At 43.2% G+C, this 23,083-nt stretch overlaps 1 protein-coding gene across 2 annotated transcripts in view; it reads right to left on the minus strand.

The window, feature by feature from the left end:
- The window catches only part of GNPTAB (N-acetylglucosamine-1-phosphate transferase subunits alpha and beta), an 84,041-nt gene that overhangs the window by 51,801 nt on the left and 9,157 nt on the right, over positions 1–23,083 (minus strand). For both annotated transcript variants that reach the window (XM_086400973.1, XM_086400971.1), the window contains exon 2: positions 86–171. Coding sequence is in view for 1 of the 2 variants with exons in the window: in XM_086400971.1 (XP_086257097.1) it covers positions 86–171 (86 nt within the window). In the remaining variant the exon portion in view is untranslated. The remainder of the gene's footprint in view (positions 1–85; positions 172–23,083) is intronic.

The raw sequence follows: 23,083 nt of genomic DNA on the forward strand, positions 1-23,083 counted from the left end.
AACTGTTCCATATAAAGCATGGGTGATTTCACAACTTATCATTTGAGCCCAAATAAGCTACTCTCCAAAAGTGGTCTCTTCTCACCGATTCTGAAAGGACTTCCCAGCAATGTTGTCTCTGTAGGAATCAAACAAAACATGGTATTGATCCCGGCTCCATTCCAGAACCACCTAGGGAAAGAAAGAAAAAGAAACAATGTTTACTTTGCATCAAATATTGAGAGTATATAACTTTCATTTCATCTTAATTTCATTAAGGATTGCTAAAGGACACCCAAGGCAATAGAAATAAAAGTAAAAATAAACAATTGGGACCTAAACTTACAAGTTTCTGCATAGCAAAGAAAACCATAAACAAAATAAAAAGATAAACTATGGACATGGAGAAAGTATCTACAAATGATGTGACCAACAAGGGCTTAATTGCCAAAATATATAAACAGTTCATGCAACTCAACAACAAAAAACAAACAATCCAATTGAAAAATAGGCAGAACTAAATAGACATTCCTCCAAAGAAGACATACAGATGGCCGACAGGCACATGAAAAGATGTTCAACACTGCTAATTATTAGAGAAATGCAAATTAAAACTACAATGAGATACCACCTCGCACAGTCAGAATGGCCATCATTAAGAAGACTACAAATAACAAATGCTTGGCAGAGTGTGGAGAAAGGTGAACCCTCCCACACTGCTGGTGGGAATCTAAGTTGGTGCAGCCACTATGGAAAAGAGTAGATTCCTCAAAAAAACAAGGAGGTTCCTCAAAAAACTAAAAATAGAACTGCCATATGATCCAGCAATCCCACTCCTGGGCACATATCCAGACAAAAATATAATTCAAAAATATACATGCACAACAGCACTATTTACAATAGCCAAGACTGGAAACAATCTAATATCCATTAACAGATGCATGGATAAAAAAAAAAAATGCAGTTTTATATATATACCAGGGAGGGGGTGGGAGAGAGATGGAGTGGGAATTTGGGTTAGAGCATATAAATAGAACAGGTAAACAACAAAGTTTTACTGTATAGTACCGGGAACTATTGTCAATATCTATGATAAACCAAAATGGAAAAGAATTTTTAGAAGAAGAATGCATATGTATACATATGTATAACTGAATCACTTTGCTGTACAGTAGAAATTAACATTGTAAATCAACTATATTTCAATAAAAATTTTTTTAAATAAAGAATTGCAAAAGAAACAGGTAAAGCAATCAAAATTCATCCATTCACTCAGTGCCTGCCCTATACTGTGCTCCATCCAAATGAATGAGCTACAGTACAAGGATAGTTCGGGACTGCCCTGGTGGTCCAGTGGCTAAGACTGTGCTTCCAATGCAGGGGGTCCATGGGTTTGATTCCTGGCTGGGGGACTAAGATCCCACATACCGTGTGGCAAGGCCAAAAAATAAAATTAAAAAAAAAATTCAAAAGGATACTTATATAGTTATGTAAATAAAAGCTACAGCTTCTGGTCTGTGGAAGGGGGAGGGGAGTGAAAGGGATTTAGTGCATTGTGATATGAGGACTGGGTCCTGGAGAACAAGTCCACCAGGTAGGGAGAAAAGGTCAGTGCCAGGAGGGCATGTTCAAAGGTTGAGAGGCAGCAATGGGGGTCGTTTGAGAGCAACTGTTCCGGTGGCTTTGGCTGGAGCACAGAGTACCTAAAGAGAGATGCGGCTGGGGAAGGGTCCCCTGAAGGGGACCTGCCATGTGTGCCGTGGGAAACAGGGGCACTGGAAGACTTCAAGGCAGCCACATGATCCATCTAAAACACGGGGAACTTTTCACAGCACAGAACACGAGTTACAACAGAAGAGATGGACAAGATATGGGGGATGGTGACCTCACAACCTGTGGAGGTTTCAGCTGACCTTGCTCAACATTTCAGGAGAAAATGGAAAGCTTTAGATAAAAGCTCCCTCATGCGTGCACCCCAAATCTATAAACCTACCTACACACGTGCCCCAGTTTCTTCTTCACTCCCTTTACGACAGAGAAAGTGTCCCCCATCCTTGCAAACACTCAATCTCTGTCTGGATCTCATCAACTCATCTTCTCAAGACCTTGTCTTCTTTCTCTTTCCCTTTCAATAGGATTATTCCCATTAGCATATCAGCATATTCCAGCATCTCAGGGAAACGTTCCCTCCCCTCCAAACCCCCTCCATCTTAGTCACTCTACTCTGAACTTTCTGTCTCTTTAAGGGCAGCTATCTTCAGAGAGACTTCTACCCACCCTCCAGCCACTCCAGCACCACTTTTGCTCTCACCACTTCACTGCCCTACCAAGGCTTCCACTTCGTCAAACCCCATGACAATTTCCTGGCTGCGATCTTACTCAGCTGGCAGCGTCACTCAGTGCCTCCTTCTTGAATCACTTTCTTGGTTTTCCACCCACCGTTCTGGTGGCTCCTTTTCAGTCTCCTTTGCCAGCTCAATCCCATCTATCTGACCTTTTAATGTGCCCTTTCATTCTGCTCCTCTTCCGGGAAGGCCTTCGCTCTTGCCAAGGCTTCTTCTGGGGTCCTGCTCTACCAACCCTAGGATGTGGCCTTGATACACTAAGATGACTGTGGGGGCCCTGGGCACTTAGATATCACTCCAGCCAACAGAAGAGGAGAGCGAGGGAAGACAAGCCCCTCTTTTAAGGAGACTTTCAGAAGCTGCATGTACACCTTCCATTTTTATTGGCCAGAATGCAGTCATATGACAACAGCTGGCTACACTGAAGGCCCTGTGGACCCAAATGAGCTACAACTGCTACTAGCTTCTTTTTCTGGCATTCAGACTTTTCAAGACCTGGCCTCTGCCTACCTTTACAACATCACTTCACTGGGATGTTTCATAAACACCACAAATTAATAACTCTCCCACTCAAACCACTGATTTAAAAACAACTGATTTTAGGGACTTCCCTGGCAGTCTAGCTAGTCAAGGCTCCGCACTGCCGCCGCAGGGAGCATAGGTTCAACCCCAGATGTGGGAACTAAGATGCTGAATGCTGCACAGCACAGCCCAAAAAAATTTTTAGAAGAATAAAAAATCAAAAAATAAATAAAACAACTAATTTTAAAGTGTGTTGAGTTTAATGTGCCTGGTACCATATTTACAAAGAGAATTAAGCTAAGTTACCTGACTTCAAGGAATTACAGTTGATTATTTTTAATAAAGAACTTTATTGCAGGCTACAGCTGCACTGAAGGAGCACCTGACTCTTTTCAGGAAGACACCGGGAAAGACTGCCCTTTAGAAGCAACGTTCAGTTCAGTTCAGTTGCTCAGTCGTGTCCAACTCTTTGCAACCCCATGAATTGCAGCACACCAGGCCTCCCTGTCCATCACCAACTCCCAGAGTTCACTCAGACTCACATCCATTGAGTCAGTGATGCCATCCAGCCATCCCATCCTCTGTCATCCCCTTCTCCTCTTGCCCCCAATCCCTCCCAGCATCAGAGTCTTTTCCAATGAGTCAACTCTTCACATGAGGTGGACAAAGTACTGGAGTTTCAGCTTTAGCATCATTCCTTCCAAAGAACACCCAGGGCTGATCTCCTTCAGAATGGACTGGTTGGATCTCCTTGCAGTCCAAGGGACTCTCAAGAGTCTTCTCCAACACCACAGTTCAAAAGCATCAATTCTTCGGTGCTCAGCCTTCTTCACAGTCCAACTCTCACATCCATACATGACCACTGGAAAAACCATAGCCTTGACTAGATGGACCTTTGTTGGCAAAGTAATGTCTCTGCTTTTGAATATGCTATCTAGGTTGGTCATAACTTTCCTTCCAAGGACTAAGCATCTTTTAATTTCACAGCTACAGTCACCATCTGCAGTGATTTTGGAGCCCAAAAAAACAAAGTGTGACACTGTTTCCACTGTTTCCCCATCTACTTCCCATGAAGTGATGGGACTGGATGCCATGATCTTCGTTTTCTGAATGTTGAGCTTTAAGCCAACTTTTTCACTCTCCACTTTCACTTTCATCAAGAGGCTTTTTAGTTCCTCTTCACTTTCTGCCATAAGGGTGGTGTCATCTGCATATCTGAGGTTATTAATATTTCTCCCGGCAATCTTGATTCCAGCGTTAGCAGAGTCTTAAAGGATGAACGGAAGTCTGTCAGCAGTTCAACTGGGAAACAAGGAATGGTAGAGGGATCTGCTCCCAGATGGGAGAGGGGAGTGAAGGAGAAGAGAATCAAGGCGATCGATAGGTTTTCAGCATTTCTAGCAATGGCACCCCACTCCAGTACTCTTGCCTGGAAAATCCCATGGATGGAGGAGCCTGGTAGGCTGCAGTCCATGGGGTCACAAAGAGTCGGACACTTACTGAGCGACTTCATTTTCACTTTTCACTTTCACGCATTGGAGAAGGAAATGGCAACCCACTCCAGTGTTCTTGCCTGGAGAATCCCAGGGACAGCAGAGCCTGGTGGGCTGCTGTCTATGGGGTCGCACAGAGTCGGACACAACTGAAGCGACTTAGCAGCAACAGCAGCAGCAGCAGAATGAGTAATTGAACACAGACTAGGGCCATTTAATGACATGGGAGGAGCAAGTATAGAGGGGATGAGAGCTGGTGGGATTCGAGAGTCCCACTTTAGTCATGGTATACTTGAGGTTGTAAGTGCATACAACTGGCCTGTCCACCTGGACTTGCTGATTCCCAAAGGAGGAGAAATGAGCTCTACCTTTGATATTGAACAGCACCGAACCAATGACAGGCACATAGCTAAGAAATGCCATCTGTTTTGCTAAATATATAACAGACTACGTATCTATATTCAGTAATACAATTGTATTTATCCGTATCAGCTTATGAGCTCAAAAGGAAGTGATTCTCCATCAATATTCCTCAGTAGCTTGCAAAAGGACAACCAGTATATCTATTTTTCTTGTAAAATAAGCCACGAAAAAATAAAGCTCAATATAATTGTCCTCAGTTAGTAGGACCACCTGGAAGGTGGGGAGAAAACAGCAGAGAGCACGAGCTTCACCAATGTCTGTGCAATGCTGATGTGCTGATGTGAACATAACATGCCTTCCTTCATCAGATAAACTAATCTCACCATCTCCAAACCACTCTAGTGTGTTGGAAAGAACAGCAACAGCGAAGTGTCCTTCTCTAACACATTTAGGAACACTCTTCTAGTGCAGAGTTCTCTACTCTTAGACCTTGGGGGAGACAGAAGGAATGCTGGGTTATTACTTGGGATGCAGGTTTTCATCCCAGCTCTGTCACTTTGAGTGACCTTTGCATGCATGTGTGTTAAGCTGCTTCAGTCACGTCCAACTCTTTGCAACCCTAGGAACCACAGCACTCCAGGCTCCTCTGTCCATGGGGTTCTCTAGGCAAAGAAGACTGGAATGGGTTGCCATGCCCTCCTCCAGGGGATCTTCCCAACCCAGGGATCAAGCCTGCGACTCTTTGGTCTCCTGCATTGGCAGGTGGGGTTTTTTACCACTAGCATGCCCTGGGAAGCACATGAATAACTCTGAGCAAGTTATTTAGCCTTTTTGGCTACTCCTTCATCTGTATAATGAAGGGGGCCTGACCAAACTGTTTTAGAAATCCCTGCCGTTCCTAAAAGTCTAGACTTAAGGAGGCACCCAACGGTGTGGCTATCAGAGTGTCCTCCTATGTCCACATGTCAGCTCCATAAGGACACTGGGTCTCTTCCTGTCCTCACCTCCTCTCTGGGTCTTCTGTCCTTGGTCCTAAGCCCATCAACATTTGAACTTGATTCTCTTCCATCATAACCATTTCCCTTTCTGCTATTCCTGTCAACTAAACATTATTATGAAAATCTTTCCAAACTTTTTTAGATGAATGAGTATTATGCTCTATGAGAAATGAAAAAAGGAAACTTGTAAATCAAATAAAATTCATCTAAGGGTTAGCGTCAAATTATTTTCTTAATACTGTCAAGAGTAGAAATTTGTGCAATTATAAAATTGTTTGTTCCTAGGGTAAACTGTAAAAATATGAACACCTTCCAAACAAGGAAGCCAAAAAAAAAAAAAGGCTTACACATGGAATTAGATAGTTTTCAGCAATTATTAGCAGTAAACAAAAGACAAATAGGTTACAGAAACACTGACTACCGTAAAATCAAGCCTCTGTTCTGGCGCAAAGCCTTTCTGTATTCTTAGCCCAATCTGAATGCTTCCTTCTCAGAACTGAATAACTTCTAGCTCTATCACTTATTTGGAAATCGGTTGCCCACTGCCTTGTAAAACCTCTGGCCTTGCGTCATTTAGCTTCTTTATTGCTACTTGCCTTTCATCCCATGTTAGCATCTTGACAGGCCAAACTGCTTGAGGGGAGAGAATGACTTACAGTTCTGTTAACTATAAACTCATTTCCAGCACATTATATACCATTTTCTTCTTAGTAAATATTACCTAGCTACTGCAGAAGTGATGTAAGAGAAGGCTGGATCTGAGAACTTGGGAGACTCCTAAGAGAACCGCCCTGCTCTCTGGCTTGGGAGCTGCGAAATGCTGGGTAAGCTACAAATGTGTGGGCCTCACCTTCCTCAACTAGGAACTACGTACTTAATCTATTTCATCAATCCACTGTGCTGCTAGAGCAGGACGGTGATTCTCCCATGACATGGGCTAATAAAAGGTATAGGGAGCCTGCTGTGCCCAGTGGACAACTGGTCCGTCCACCTGGACTTGCAAGTCCCAGAGAAGGAGATATGGGTTCCACCTTTGATATCAAACAGCACCAAACCAATGACAGGCACATAGATATGAAAGGCCAACAAGGGGAAGCAAGCGTAACTTCCTGAACAACATTTTTATAATGGCAAGACATTTGAAACATTATGTTGGTAGCAATGCAAAAATTTTATGGGAAACTCATCTGATAAAAATACAAGATACAACACTAACCTTCAAAAAATGTCCTACTTGCCATTTTGAGCTATTCCACACACAGACACACACACCCCTACATTATTCTTCTCAGAGTACTTTTCTCTGTTACTAACGGTAGTTCATTGGTAAAAATTTAAGACATGATAAACTAAAATGCTATTTATTAAAATACTGCATGAGCTCTGAAATACTACATGAGCTCTGAAATAACACATAAACAATGTATTATTAATAATTTATCTAAAAATCATCTAAAGGTAGTTTATTCTACTAATCCAAAATGTTTTTCACTTTTAAGACTTCATTTTAATAATCATGGCATCCAAGGTATTCAAGATCAATTGCTGGTTAGTTTTACAAAATGGCAGCCAAAGTGAGTCTGAGTGCTGACCGCAGAGGAGAAAGGGCGTGCACACACACTCACAAGCTCCATCGTGCCACCATGCCCTCCCTCTGGAATCCCTGAAACAAGGTACCAACTGTGAGGCAGGGACTACAGTGACCCAAAGAGATGCTCCAGGCCAAGAAGCAGTGTGTGCGGTGGTGCTGAGATTTAATCAACCCAAGGCTGTAGCCCATGTTCCTGTTTAGCTTGGCCCAGGCTCTCTCAGCGTTGCCCAGCTGTTACCCGGCTGCCCCACCGATGCTTATTTACACAGAGCCAGCTTTGTCAAATACACATTCATGAATGTGGTCATTTAACCGGTTGAGACTGGTATGTTTACCATCTGTAATTCGATGGCCCAAAACTGTTTCCCTAGCATGTTTATACGGAGAAGGCAATGGCAACCCACACCAGTACTCTTGCCTAGAAAATCCCATGGACGGAGGGGCCTGGTAGGCTGCAGCCCATGTCTGACTGCTGGGAGTCAGACATGACTGAGCGACTTCACTTTCACTTTTCACTTGCATGCACTGGAGAAGGAAATGGCAACCCACTCCAGGGTTCTTGCCTGGAGAATCCCAGGGACAGAGAGCCTGGTGGGCTGCCGTCTATGGGGTCGCACAGAGTCGGATACGACTGAAGCGACTTAGCAGCAGCAGCAGCAGCAGCAGCATGTTTATAAATAACCACAAGTCACATAATAAAAGTTGTGTTTCTCCTTAACATTTGTAGAATGTCTAATAGTCCTTTAGCTGGTTTTTGCCCACAAATGCTAAAATTTTCAGTTGGTAAGATTTTCTTCAGTTTTAAAACTGGTGCACACTTTTGCTGATGACTTTGATGGTCCCGTAAGAGGACTGAATGCACGTGTGTGGTAGGATCATAGAGAATGAAGTGCCAGCTCTGTAATCCTTTGGGGGTTTCCCAGTTAAGGAAAGGAAGAAGGGGGACTTCCCTGGTGGTCCAGTGGCTAAGACTCTGAGCTCCCAATACAGAGAAACTGGTTTGATCCCTGGTCAAGGGAACTAGATCCCACATGCCATGATTAAAGATCCCAAATGCAGCAACTAAGGCTCAGTGCACCCAAATAAATAAAAATAAACCTTTTTTTAAAAAGAGGAGGAGGGAAGTAATTTTTAAGAAGGGAACTGGTATACAGTGCAAGGACCATAAGATTTACAATCAGAAGACATGAGTTTAAATCTGGCCTTTAATAATAAAATCCAGGGCACTTCTCCATTTTCAACTTTTTCTCCTATAGAATGAGGATATCAACAGCACCTAGTTCACAAGATTGTTTTGATGAAACATGCAAATCCAACAGAGCTGCACAATACTCCTGCCAACTGCTCGCAGGTCTCTTAGAGACAGCATTTACATGCCACATACAGTATAAGCTGTTCACTTGTTTAAATATCTGTCTACACCTTTGCGAGCAACTCAAATCCAGGAACTTGATCTCTCTCTGTTTTTAGTCCCACAACCCTGCACAGTGCCTGGCACAAAATCAATAAAACTTTCTAGAATGAGTGATTATGGCTACTAGTTTTATAAGGCGAAACACCTTAGAACAGCTTACCGCTCCATGGTTTCCCATCAGAACTTCCTGCTTTCAGATCCAGTCCCAAAGAGTCAAGGTAAAAGCTAAAGGCCGGAGGTACAGAAATGACAGCACACAAGGGTGCAAAACTCTCTCCATTAAAACACATGTCCCCTTCTCAGCATTTGAAGTGTAGAAATGTGACATGTGATCTTATAAAACTTAAGATGCTGAGACCCTCCAATCTCAAACAGCAAGAACTCTAAGTAACTCTGACAGAGATTTTCATACATTGATAACCACATCAAAAGTTTATAATATTCCTAAATTGCAAGTTCTTCACAGTTTCTGAGAACCAAATATACTTTGTGTTAACAGGTGCTAAATGAGAGACCAAGATAACTTAAGAGATATTCTAAGTTCTATTTTTTTTTCTTCCAGTAATCAACCTTCTCCTTTGATACCAATCAGAAAGTCCAATCTGCTCATCACCAGCAGCCGTTTTCTAATCACATTTGATGAAACACGCTCATTTTCCTGCCTCAGTCCATTAGAGCTTCTCTGACAGAATACTACAGGCTGGGTGGCTCACAAACAACAGCAATTTCTCAAGGTTCTGGAGACTGGGAAGATTAAGGTTAAGGTGCTGGCAGACTGTTGTTTGGTGAGGGCCTGCTTCCTGGTCCACAGATAGCTGTCTTCATGCTCTGTCATCTCACATGTTGGAAGGGGCAAGGGAGCTCTCTGGGGTTTGTTGTATAAGGGCACTAATCCCACACATAGGGGCTCCACCCTCATGACTTAATCACCAAAGTCCTCACCTTCTAATACCATCACACTGGGAATAAAGTTTCAGCTTGTAGATTTTGGGAGGACACAGTCAATTGATCTCATTTCTCAACACAAAGTGGCTAAAACAAGAGATTAACCCATTTCATATTAGGCATTGAATGGTTATTAAAATAACTGGAGTGGTTTTAGTAACTGGAGTAGTTTTCCTTTTTCACATACTGGAAATGATCTAAGCCCAAGACGCATGACCACTATTTACTCAAACATTAATTAAATTCAAAGATACTTTCCTAGACCACTTCTACCTTTTGTGAATTCTTCACATAATTAGACACACAACACACATTTGTTGACCATTTTAAAGGGCACAAAATGGGAAACAGGGCTCGTTCTCAGGGAGCAGACATCCTGTTAAGGATTAATCATTGACTTGCATGAAATGATTTATGAATATTTACTGTTCAGCTTTTAAATGAACACAGGTGAAAATAGATTACTGTTGGAGAAAAGGAATAATCAAGGACAGGGTTCAACATAATAGCTTAACAAAATCTCTTTCCTTTTCCTGGCAGAGAAAGCTGAGATTTTTAAGGGACTAAAGGAGCAAAGAGAGGGAACTCCCTGGTGGTCCAGTGGTCAGGATTCAGCTTTCACTGCCAAGGGGCTGGGTTCAACTCCCTGGTCAGGGAACTAAGAACAACAACAAAAAAAGAAACAAAGAGAAAGGACTGCCACTGAGGGGAGAGGAGACAAAATAATAAAGGAACTGTATTAAAACACAGAATTAAGTCTTTGCCTGTCCCAGGTGGTCCAATGGTTAAGAATCCTTCCTGGAATGCAGGGGACGTGGGTTTGATCCCTGGTTGGAGAACTAAGATCCCATATACCATGGAACTTAGCCCGTGCACCTCAAATAGAGTCCAGGTGCTGCAGGAAGATCCTGCATGCCACAACAAAGCCCGGACACAGTCAAATAAATTAAGAAGATCCACTATTTAAAAACTAAATAAAACACAGAATTAAGAACGTTAAACCTTTGACAGTACACTTTACTATAAAAAGTTTTATCTAAACGGCAAAAAATAATCTCCTCAACCACACATGAATAAAAGTAAAAGGGGGAAAAAAAATAACTATACCAAAGATGGTTTCAGGAGTATTCAAACCAACTTCCTGGGTACATATATGCAGGTTCACTTGTCTTATAGTTCAGAGGTTACAGGATCACAGAATTGTACGGGGGGGTTAGGGGGGTGGTGGGGGGCACTTTAAACCCAGTGCCCTGCTAGCATGTCCTTGCAAACAGTTACTCTACCTAGGAGTTTAGACCTGCACTGTCCAAAAAAATGGTATCCCCGCTGGCCAAGCATAGTTATTTAAATTAAGACTAAGTTGAATTTAAAACTCACCACATTAGTCACACTAGACATACTTCAAGTGCCCACCAGCCACAGGTAGTCAGTGGCTACTGCACTGGACAGCTCACAATTACTGACCATTTCCACACGGCACAATGTTCTCTTGGACAGCACTGCAGCTTTTCATTCCTTAAAAGATTAAGTTCTGGTCACAAAAGGAGGCCTGGACCTCAGCCCCCAGTTTTGTGATTTTAGACAAGACACTTATGGCCCTGTAAGTTCCAAATGTAAAATTAAAATAATAATCCCTTATCCCAAAAGGTATTATAAAAAAATCAAGTGACCTGATATAAATCCATCTATTCTAATAACTACAAAGTACTAAAGGAAATATAAGGTAGTACAATGAAAGAACACTGAACATATTTAGTCCTTCAAGGGTCTCACAGCCTATTAGGGAGACAAATATGAAACAATTACAATATATCATGTGAAAAATATATCCAAAGTATACATAAAAGTGTAGTTGAACCTGGTAAATATTTCTATTATAACAAGAAGTCAAAATTAGTTAAACTAAGTTTTACCTCTTTATTTTGGTAAAATTTAATTGTCCTAAAAAAGTTTAGTGAAATGAGACAAGAAGTTTTACAAAATATCTGCTTGTGGTGCTTACTGCAACTCACCTCCACCAACAACTGAATTTTAATCTCATACTGTTACTTGGATAAAAACATTTTTTAAAATTCACCAAGCAGAGTTCTCTTTTTATGAGTTTGCTTTGCAAAGAAGTCATAAATTAGGCAAGAAGGTTATATATTTTTAAATAGCTGTGAAAGTGAAAGTGAAGTCACTCAGTCGTGTCCGACTCTTAGCGACCCCATGGACTGCAGCCCACCAGGCTCCTCCGTCCACGGGATTTTCCAGGCAAGAGTACCGGAGTGGGGTGCCATTGCCTTCTCCAATGCATGAAAGTGAAAAGTGAAAGTGAAGTCACTCAGTCGTGTCCGACTCTTAGCGACCCCATGGACTGCAACCCACCAGACTCCTCCGTCCATGGGATTTTCCAGGCAAGAGTACTGGAGTGGGGTGCCACTTAAACGGCTGTTAAGTCATTTAAAAAACCCTTTCCTGAGGAGCAATTAGCAATATGATTCAAATGAACAAAGAAATGCTCCTGTCTTTTGTTGTGGCTAATTCCACTTCTAGAAATACGTGCCAGGATAATCAACATAGGTGTACCCAGAGACTTCTGTATAAATATGATGATAATCACTATTACTTATATAAATAAAACCTGAAGATAGTTTTAATAATTAATAGGTAATTGGGTAAGTAAGTTAAGGTACAGTCACACAAATATTACGAAGCTATTAAAAATTATGCAGGTCTTAAACTGCTAAAAATTAGTAACTTAATTCAGTCAATAAGTGGATATTATGTGGCACCGTTCCAAATTCTGACACACAGCAACAACCAAAACAAAAGGTCTTCCTTTATGGAACATACAGACTAGTTAAATGGTGAAATGTCTGATAAAATATTATGTGAAAAAAACAACAACCAAAACTATCATCCTGGAACAGAATCTCAGCAAAACAGCAGAGTGGCAACTCCAATTTCTCATCCTCTCAGAAACACTGAAAAACAGGCAGAAACTCCAGAACAAGAAAAGACAAATAGTGTATGAAATATCCATTACATGAAATGTCCAGAATAGGCAAATCCATAAAGACAGGAAGTGACTAAAGGTTACCAGGGCCCAAGGGGAGAATCCAGAGTTACTACTCACTACCAAGTTTCTGTTTGGGGTCCTGGATACCTTTTGCAAACAGACAGTGGTAACAATTACACAACAAAGTAAATGTAATTAATGCCATGGAGTTGTTGATACACTTAAAAATTATTCAAATGGGACTTCCCTGGTGGTTCAGTGGCTAAGACTCCAGACTCCCAATCCAGGTGGCCTGTGTGATCCCACGTCAGGGAACTAGATCTACTGCAACTAAGACCCTGTGCAGCCAAACAAATAATTTTAAAAATCATTAAAATGCAAATTTTGTTGTTTGTGCTTTACCACACGATTTTGGAAATCACTACAATACTCCTCCCAAAGGAGTAATAAAGGAACATTATGAACAATTCTATGATCATAGACTTGATAACTTAGATGAAATGGACCAAATACTTGAAAGATACAATCTACCAAAGCTCAAACAAGGAGAAATATATAATCTAAATAGCCTCTACTTATTAAATAATTTGAATCAATAAGTAATAACCTTCCAAATCAGAAAGCAACAGGCCCAGATGGGTTCACTGGTGAATTCTACCAAACATTCAAGGAAGAAATGACACCAATTCTCTACAATTTCTTCCAGAAAAACAGAACCAGCGTGAATACCTTCTAATTCATTCTATAAGGAAAACTACAAACTGATAACTTTCAAGAATATAGATGTGAAAATCTGTTATGAAATAAAATCTAACAATGCAGAAAAAGAATCATATAATATAACCAAGTGGGATGTATTCTAGATACATGTTTTTGAATGCTGGTTCAACATCTGAAAATCAATTAATGTAATCCATCATATTCATAGGTAAAAGAAGAAAAATCTTATGATCCTATCAATATATATAGGAAGAGTATTTGACAAAATTCAAAACCCATTTTTTATTTAAAATAAATAAAAACCTCAGCAAATTAGGAATAGAAAGAAACTTCAACTAGGGTATTTTCAGGTGAAATTAGACTAGTAAAGCAGCTTGCCCTCCTTCCTAATGTAGATAAACCTCATCTAATCAGTTGATAGCCTAAATAGAACAAAAAAGCTGAGTATGAGAGAATATCCTCTGATCTGAGTGCATTGAGCCATAACACCAGTTTTCCTGCCTTCGAACTTGAACTGAAACATCAGCTCTCCCTGGGTCTCTGTGCAGCCAACTTTCAGGTAGGAACTACACCATTGGCTTCTCTGGTTCCTGGGTCTTTTGGACTTGGACTGGAGCTACATCCCTGGCTCTCCTGGGTCTCCAGTTTTGCTAATGCAGATCCTGGAGACCTGTCAGCCTCCACAATCCTGTGAGTCAATTCCATATAATAAGTCTATTTCCATACACACACACACACGTGCCCACGAGCATGCATGTACATATATACATACATACATCCTACTGGTTTCATTTCTCTGAAGATCCCTAACATAATTACATATCAACTAATATCAACTAAACCTATATATTTTCCATTAAGGTTCACTTTGCACACTGATCACTCAGGGGACCTTTCCATGTTTAGATACTAGGAAGAAAGAATCTCTCTGCATTCCACCTCTTAGTGCCAGGCTCTATTCCAGGGGCTGAGGATACAGTGGTGAATAAGACAGAAACCCTCCTCCCACAGAGCCTACATACTAGAGAGCAGAGAGAGAGAGATGAGACATTAAATACACACATAAACATTTTCAGACTGAAACTAAGTACTATTTTAAAAAAGAAGAACATGGGACTATAAACAGCAGTGACCTAGGAAAAGAGGCCGCTCTAGGCTGGGTGGTGGGAAAGGCCCATCCAAGAAGGAGTTTCTGAGCTGAGACATGTGGAACATGGGGGTCTGTGGACAGTGCTCCACAGGCTGACAACAGTGCCAAGGTCCTAAGTGGGACACAAATCTGATGTGTTCAAGGAATAAAAGAAGGTGAGTGCCCCCATTCTGCGTCTCAGCCTCAGGTAGGTTTAGGAGTATCTGCCTGGTTTTTGTGCCTTTCACACTGCCCTGAGAAGAACATGCCCAGGCTGGCCCACTGGTCCCAGGAGGATGAAAGATATGTGGAGCAGAGCCAACCAAGCCCAACCTAGAGAAGCCAACTCCCCTCCGATCTGCACATCCCAGAGAAGGAATGATTTTCATTTTAAGCCAACTTGGTCCGGTGGTTAATAACCCACCTGCCAACGCAGGGGACAGGGGTGCAATCCCACATGCCTTGGGGCAACTAAGCCCATGTTCACAACCACTGGAGCCCGCTGGCCCTAGAGCCTGTGCTCCTCAATAAGAGAAGCCACCACAACGAGAAGCCCGTGCACCGCAACTGGAGTAGCCCCTGCTCACCTCAACTAGAGAAAAGTTTGTGTGCAGCAACAAAGACCCAGTGCAGCCAAAAATAAATAATTTAAAAAGTCGACATACAAAGCCCGCTGACTCTGCACACCACACCCAGTGTGGCAGGATCTCCTGGATCCCTATTACGTCCCACAGTTTCCAGCTCCCAGCTCTCAGCCTGCCAGCAATTCACCATCCGTGTTACCTCAGAACAACCGTTTTAAACACAGATCTGACTCATGGCTCTATTGCTTACAACCGTTTGAATGGTCCCCATTTTCTTCAGGAGGAATCCAAATTCTTTGGAGTCACTCTACAGGCAAGTTCTAAACCAGCCACTGCCTGCCTCTCCAGCATCACTCCCAGGTACGCTCTACGACCCTTCAGAACTGTCATGGTCCAGGCGCAGGTTGGAAAAGAGTTTCCAGACATGAGACAGAGAGGAGGGAAATAAGACTGGGAGACGCTGTTAGAACAGTGGGCCCGCTCAAGGGAGAACTGACATTGAACAGGGGTCCTTAGTCCACTTTTATACCCAGGATACAACGAGTGGGATAGGGGTCTTGTAGGTCATTGCTGATTGGATGAGGCACATATACTAGGTGGGGGGTGGAAGAGTAAGGCAAATATCTTCTCCCTATGGGGTAGGAGGGGAGACAAGTTACACTGCTCAGGAGAACCTGAAATCCATTAATAATTACCACATGGGGGAGGGAAGGACGATAAGGGTCTGGTTTTTCTGTTCCTGCATTCCAAGACCCTCCTTGGTTTTATCTGCTCTTTCGTCCTTGGGTCACCACAAGAACCACTTCTGTTCTAGAAGGTGAGAGTTACCTCTCACCCCACATCTTTACACCCCGAGCTTCCTTCACTTACAAGGGGGCTGGGGAGTAGCAAGGGGGCTCCCCTTTCTTCCCTCAGCCATCTCCTTCACAATTGAGCTCAGATGAAAACCTTCCCCTGACACCCAGGCCTAGCTCTTCGACTTAATTTATCACAATGCATCTTAAGTTTGTTTGCTTGGCTTGACTGGACAGTTAGGTCCTCAACAGCAAAAAAGAAAAGGAACCATCTTTGTGTCTTTAGGCAGTACAGTACCAAGCCCAGGGTGAGTACCTCCACTGATCTCTGCTGAGTGAACAGACTCAGGAAAATTTGGTAAAGAAACTTTATCCAATTTATAATTAGTCAAGAAACAGAAATGAAGTTAATGGAAAGAGGTAATGAAGGGGGGATAAACTAGAACCTAAAAGAAGAAACAATTTTAGGAAGCAATTTTAAAGGGCACAACACAGTTTTTAGTCTGATCACAGAATTCGTTTTGTCTGATCACAAAATCACACCCTCCCCCAGCACAGGGGTGACTTAGATGTAACATTTCTGAAAGATCATTTTTTCCCTTGCTTAATTTAGTGTATGTATGAATCACACGCAGGCTGACTAATCACCTGCTAAAGATACTGCATGTGGATCACGAGACTGAAGTCATCTAAAGACGGTAAGGACTTAAAACGATATATTATGAATATACCTCACCAATCACAGCTACACTTGTTTGTTACATTTCATAAGGAACTAAAATAACATATGTTACTGTAAAGTGCAGGCTGTATTAAACTAATATGGCACTTGCACCCTATGGTTTCATATCAACCACTATAAAGCATACTCGGGTAAAGAAATCACTTGAACTTTTCTACTCTAAGAAGAGATTAATATTCTCTCCAGTGTGACCTTGGACGTCAGCTCAGAAGGTAGGTCCCCTGCTGTCTTACTGAGAGCATTGTAGTCAAGGGAACAACAGCGCTAGGATGTGGCACTTGGCTTTTAATTAGCATTTACTGAGCACCCTGCACCAGGCACTATGCAAGATGCCACATATACTTGAGGCATCACTTTTAAAGAACCCTTCCTCACAGGCTCAATCACAATCAGTGAGCAAAAATAAATACTTGTAAATATTCATTCAACCAATATTCACCGAGTACCTATAATTAGGGTATGCGAGGACAAATGAACTTGTCTGTCTTGCTTAGTTATATCCCAAGGTATCAGTGGAGTGTCTGGCACGTAAGGAAACATAAAGGCCAGATGATTCTGCCTCCCAAATCTCTCAAATCTGTCCACTCCTCTCTATCTGCCCTCCACCAGCCGAGTCCAAGGCCCCTGACTGACTGCCCTGTTCTTGTTCCCTCTAACTCAGGCTCTCCCAACTTCGGCACTATGACATGTAGGGCCTGACAACTCTTTGCTGTGGGGATTGTCCTGTCCATTACAGGATGTCCAGCATCCCGTAATGGACATCCGGTAATGGACAGGATCCCAGGCAGCATCCCTGGCCTCCACTCCTTAGATGCCAGTGCACGGTACGTAACCTTGAATGGTATCTACCAAGGGCTGGCAACAGGGCACTACCCACTGCACCAACCTCCCCTAGATCACACTTCCTCTTGCTCTCCAGCCTCATGGGCCTTCGCTAACTTCAAGACCTTTGTGCTGTTTCCAAGGTGGGACACAACCAATGTTTGGGGCTGGACCATCTTTGCTTGGGGTGGGGGAGGGTTGGGGGAAGCTGTCCTGTGCATTGTAGAGTGTTATCAACATCTCTAGCCTCTACTCGCTACATGCCTCGGTCAGGACAACCCAAAATACCTCCAGACTTTGCCAAATGCCTCAGAGGGTGGGGGTGAGGCAGCAACATCATTCCCAGCTAAGAACCAATGGCCTAGAGCAGACTTGCTCACCTCGGTCCTCTGCCTCAGTAATTCTGACCCTTCTGAGCTCCAATGACATCAAGAAAGCTTCTCCTGACCCAGCCACTGCAGGGTAGGTTCTCCTGAGGGTCTCTCTCACAATAATCTCCCCTTCTAGCACTTTTCGCAATTGTAAATAAATCGCATTTAATGTCTTACTGCACAACCAGGATATAAACTCCTTGTCTGCAGGAACCTGGGGGTTTTGTTCACTGCTCTATACCCAGGGGCCTGGCACCGTGCTTCAACAGAAATCTTCCTAACTAAATGAATGATTTAAGTGCTTTGCTGGGGCACAGGGATTCCAAAATAACAAAAGATAACATCTTTGAGCCCAGAACACTGAGTGCAGAGACGGCAAATAAGTTTCATCTCCTGGGCAAGTTCAGTCAGTTGGTACCAGCACTGAGAAGTTGTACATCTAAACACATCTCTTCTAAGGCACCAGAATACCAGATACCATATTCCCAAGTGATGTGCAGGACCAAGATTCCAAGTTTCCTAAGGAGGTGGTTGAAAAGTCATCCAAATCACTGCAGCAGGGTTCAGAGGACAGCTTTCAGAAGCTGCTGGCATTCTGTTAATCCTGCTCCACCTCATCTAACGAACAGGCACAGAAACCTCTTTCCCATAGACTCAATTAGGATCACCAAAGGTGGCAACCTCCGGTTCATGCAGTTGGGTGGCTGCAACATTTGCCTCACATCTGAGATCAGAAAGTGAAAGTTGCTCAGTCGTGTCTGACTCAGTGCGACCCCATAGACTATACAGTCCATGGAATTCTCCAGGCCAGAATACTGGAGGGGGTAGCCTTTCCCTTCTCCAGGGGATCTTCCCAACCCAGGGATGGAACCCAGGTTTCCCGCATTGCAGGCGGATTCTTTACCAACTGAGCTATCAGGGAAGCCCCTTCAGAGATCAGGAAGGGCTACCTCAAAATATGGCACCTTGGCAAACTGAGTACTTCAAGCTGAAGGAAGCTGAGAAACAGCAGATAAAAAGGATTTTCTGACCTTCCCCTGAAGCAGATCATAAAACTTGAGAGGGACCCTCTCTACACAGGAAGGAGAAACCCTTATCTCCAAAGACAGAGGGATGCCACAAGGAATCTGAATGAACAGTCCACGTGTCTCAGAGCTCATACCCTTTTTTGTCCTATCGCATTTTCCCGCTACTCTCTACTCTTTGTCAAACCTAGCGTTAAGTCACTCGGGTTTAACTGCTTCTTCAGTCTTCATTTCCTTATGAAGGCTCCAATGTCATGTAAACCTTACCTAAAATAAATGTGTATGCTTTTCTCTTGCTGATCCGTCTTTTGTTACAGGACTGAGAACTGAGGAAAGGAGAGAAAAAAGGCATCTTTCCTCTCTTACAAAGGATGAAGGTCTCTTGTACAAGAGATATGGGCCATGTACAAGAGAGTACTGCGGAGGGTCACTTTAGACCAGGTCTGTGGTCCCCTAGAGCAGCAGGTCCCCTGAGATAAGGCCACAGTGTTGCCAGATTCCTGGGGCTGAGGAAGGAGCAAGCAACAAGCCCAAAGAAAAGGACATTAGCTCTCAGCAGAATAAAAGCAAGTGACGGTGATCAGGGTGGGGTCTCTAAAGTACGCCTTTGAAAGCACTTGAAAGAGAATGAGCTTTGACACCAGCAAATCCCAAAGCAACAATACCTGTTTAGGAAGGGCTTTCCAGCCCTCATTTCCTGTCCTTCATCCCAGTCCTCTAACCCAGAAACCGGTTCCTGGACAGAAAGAGAAAAACAACCCACCATGGCCAAACTGCCTTCTTCAGTCGTTGGCTTTCTACCTGGAGCAGGCCTGGGCCAGGCAGGCAAGAAGCTTCAACTTCAACAGGCTCAAAGGTCTGTTTGGACATGTGACTGCAGGCTTTTAATGCTGACCTAACACTATGTTTTGTCACCTGAAGCAACCACAGGACTTTTTCTTACTTACGAGTGAGAGAAGAGCAGGCTGAGTTAGGCCCACCAGAGGTCTCATCCAGGGGCAGAGGCAGAGCTAACCCTACAGGAAAGGGCAAGTGGGAGATAAAGATACCCACTGGCTGTGCTCACCAACACAACAGTCACAGTCAGGAGCCCCCAGAGACAAAGAACTATTCTTTCCCAGTGGAATTCCACCTTCTCATAACAGATCTTCAGGAGATGGGCCCCCACTTCACAGGAGGAATCAGATGGGTCAAAAAGCAATCTCTTCCTTCTTCCAAGGTATCTGTTAGGGGTAGCTCTATGATCCAACTGAGGTCAGTTCCTGGAAAGGTTTGTTGAGGTCTTGGAGCAAGTTCTTCCTCTATGTTCCGAGAAAGCTCACGAGCCAGAAGAATCCCACATCATTTAAAGGCTTATTCTGCAGTCATGTCTGGAGGCAGTGAGGAGAAAGCACCAGGAGGAGGAAGCACCCTGTGTCACAGGGAGGTACAGGGACATGGCTGGGACACGGCTGCAGGCAGCCAGAAGGAGGGATGCAGCCGGGCCTGGCAGCAAGGCACTGGAGACAGGGAGCTGTTACAGGAAGAAGCCAATTCTGACTCCATGTTGGAAAGTGTTTCTTTGACTTGCTTTTAGTTGCTGCTGTTATTATAATCATAAAGGCCTGTCTCAAAGGACCCTGCCCCTGGGCCTGGCTGTTAGAGTGCCTTTGTTCAACTCATAAAGAGATAAATCTGACCCCGCCCACCTGTGAATGGCCACAAAAAAAGAAAAGATTAACACATCCCTGTCCGTAGACTGGCACTTCCTTGAGATGTTTTGCAAGACTGAAGACCCTTTCCACTTCACTTCCTCCCTGCCTCTCCCTCTCTATTCTGCCTTTTGACTTCAGTTCCCCATTGCTTCTCTCTCTCTGGCTCTGTAAAAGAACCCGCATCCAGACCCCAACAAGATGGTTATTTTGAGTCTGCCATCTTCTCAGTCGGCCAGCTTTCCAAATAAAGTCGTATTCCTTGCCTCAACAGCTTGTCTCTCAGATTCACTGGCCTATCAAGTGGTGAGCAGAGCAAGCCTGAACTTGGTAACAGAGTCACAAGCATCAGGATGGGGGTCTGAAACATGACAACTCCGCCCAGGATAAGACGGCCAAGGAGCAAACCCTGGGGAGACCCAGCATTAAAGCCTGAGAAAGAACAGTGAGTGGAGAAGGAGAACGGGCGTCGGCGGAGAAGGGGGGTGGTCTTCTTGAAGAAAGAGGGAGTGAGCATTTCTATATGCAGGGGGTGACAGATGCTGCAAAAAGGTTGGGTTAAGTTTTTCTCTCTTAATTTCCTACTTAATGTCAATAAGGTCAACACTATTTAGACTTCAAAAGTCAATCAAATTGAATACAACTATTACCCACTAAAAATATATATTGAATCGTTACTAAAAGATTATGAGGGCACACTGCACTGTGTTTAACAAAACTCCACATTACTATGCCCACCCAAGAACACAAGTTTCACAGATAATAACAACATGATATTAAAAATGAAAAACAAGGTAATTTAACAACATGACATTAAAAATGAAAAACGGAAACAACCCACTTTCACATCTTCCTAAACAAGGTAAAGGGCTAAAGGCCATCAGCCAGGCTAGGACGTTGCTGCTCTGGCGCTGTTTTGACAGCAGCCTCCTCATCTCCCTCTGGGGAGCCCCTCTCACTTCACCTGGTTTAGTTGAAACTGACAGTCCCACCTATAACCAGAGCCCCAGGGATGATCCAGGTGGTTAACGAGGGCACAAGGGCACCCACTCCCCGGCGAGGCAGGCCGTCCTGGGTCTAGCTGGCACTGATGAGGAAGGTTACTAAATTGGAAGACTAGCTGCTGGAGTTGCTGCCAGCAACCTTGGCTCCCATACGGGGAAGGCCTGTCAGAACTAGACTCACTAAACCCTGCAGAGCAGGAACAAAGAGTACTGATGATAACATTCGAGCACCTCGATCTGATCCTGAAAATACAGAAATTTCACCCTATATTTTTCAATTATAAAAAAAATTTTTTTATAATTTTTTCCTAACCCAGGTCTGAGGTGGGATTCTCTCACTTGCAACCAAGTGCTGCTGGCTAATACCAGTGACATTTTTAAACCCCTAATAATTCAAAAAGAAAAGGCTCCCACCTCCTTGTAACAGTCTCAACTTCCCCTAGAATGTTTCGACCCACAATCCTCTTCCCCTCCTCTGATTTTCTAGGCCATTGTTGTGTACCTACTCAGGCTTTCAATTACCTGCTCTCTTGTACTGTTACTCATAGGTGTATCATGGCCTCATCTCAACCTGACAAAAATGGCCAAGGATGAGCTGTACAAAATTCTTCATATCTGACAGTATTTTCCACCATGCAGGGTACAACTTGAACAATCATGTCTGAGAAATAAAAGGCAAGTACAGACGATCTGCATCAGAATAGAAAACTTACCTTTTCTGAAAATGAGCTTCAAGAGATGTTGCTTAAGATCACCCCAATTCATTCATTCACCCATCAAGCATTTAGCACCTACTAGGTACCAAGCACTTTTGAGGTGCTAAGAATACAGCAGGGAAAAATGACAAGGTATCTGCTTTGACAGCAAGAGTATGTATCTCTTCCAACCCGCCCCACAAAAGATACCATTTAAAGAGGCTCAGTATGGGAATTTCGTGGCCATCCAGTGTTAGGATTCTGTGCTTTCGCTGCCAAGCACAGATTCAATCCCTGGTCAGGGAACTAAGATCCTGCAACCCTGTGGCATGGCCAAAAAAAGAAGCTCAATGCAGCCACTGGCATTTTTTCTGTAGCACAAACTCCATTACATTATAATTCATGCTTCCCCATAAATGTAAATTCACAGAACATTAAAGAAAAAATGCGGGTGTCAGAAATCCAGTCTAGAAATTTTAAACCGTTTTTAATAATGAAAGTCTTCTCCACCCCCAAAAGGAATCTACACAAAGCAATACCACTGAGGGTCAGTTTATGGTGGAGCTAGAAGCAGGCCAGAGGCTGCCTCCCAGTTCTCAGGCCAGGTTCCTATAACTTCACCTACTTCTTGCTTTTGGCAAAGAACACAATCAAAATGTATCTGTTTAATGAGGGAGCTAATCAAATACAAACAACTAATTTCTTTCTTGAAACTAAGCCAGTATGAGAAACTGGAGTTGGACCCAGTTTTCAGTCTTCTTTTTCACTGAACAGTATCTAACTAATTCAAAATAAGAAGGCAGGTGAACAAAAGAGGAGAGAGGCCAGGGAAAAGTTACTGCCCCACACGGGCAG

Source organism: Bos grunniens, chromosome 5 (genome assembly GCF_055505025.1).
Source record: "Bos grunniens cultivar Pamir isolate PY7600 chromosome 5, Bosgru_T2T1.0, whole genome shotgun sequence".
Taxonomy (NCBI): domain Eukaryota; kingdom Metazoa; phylum Chordata; class Mammalia; order Artiodactyla; family Bovidae; genus Bos; species Bos grunniens.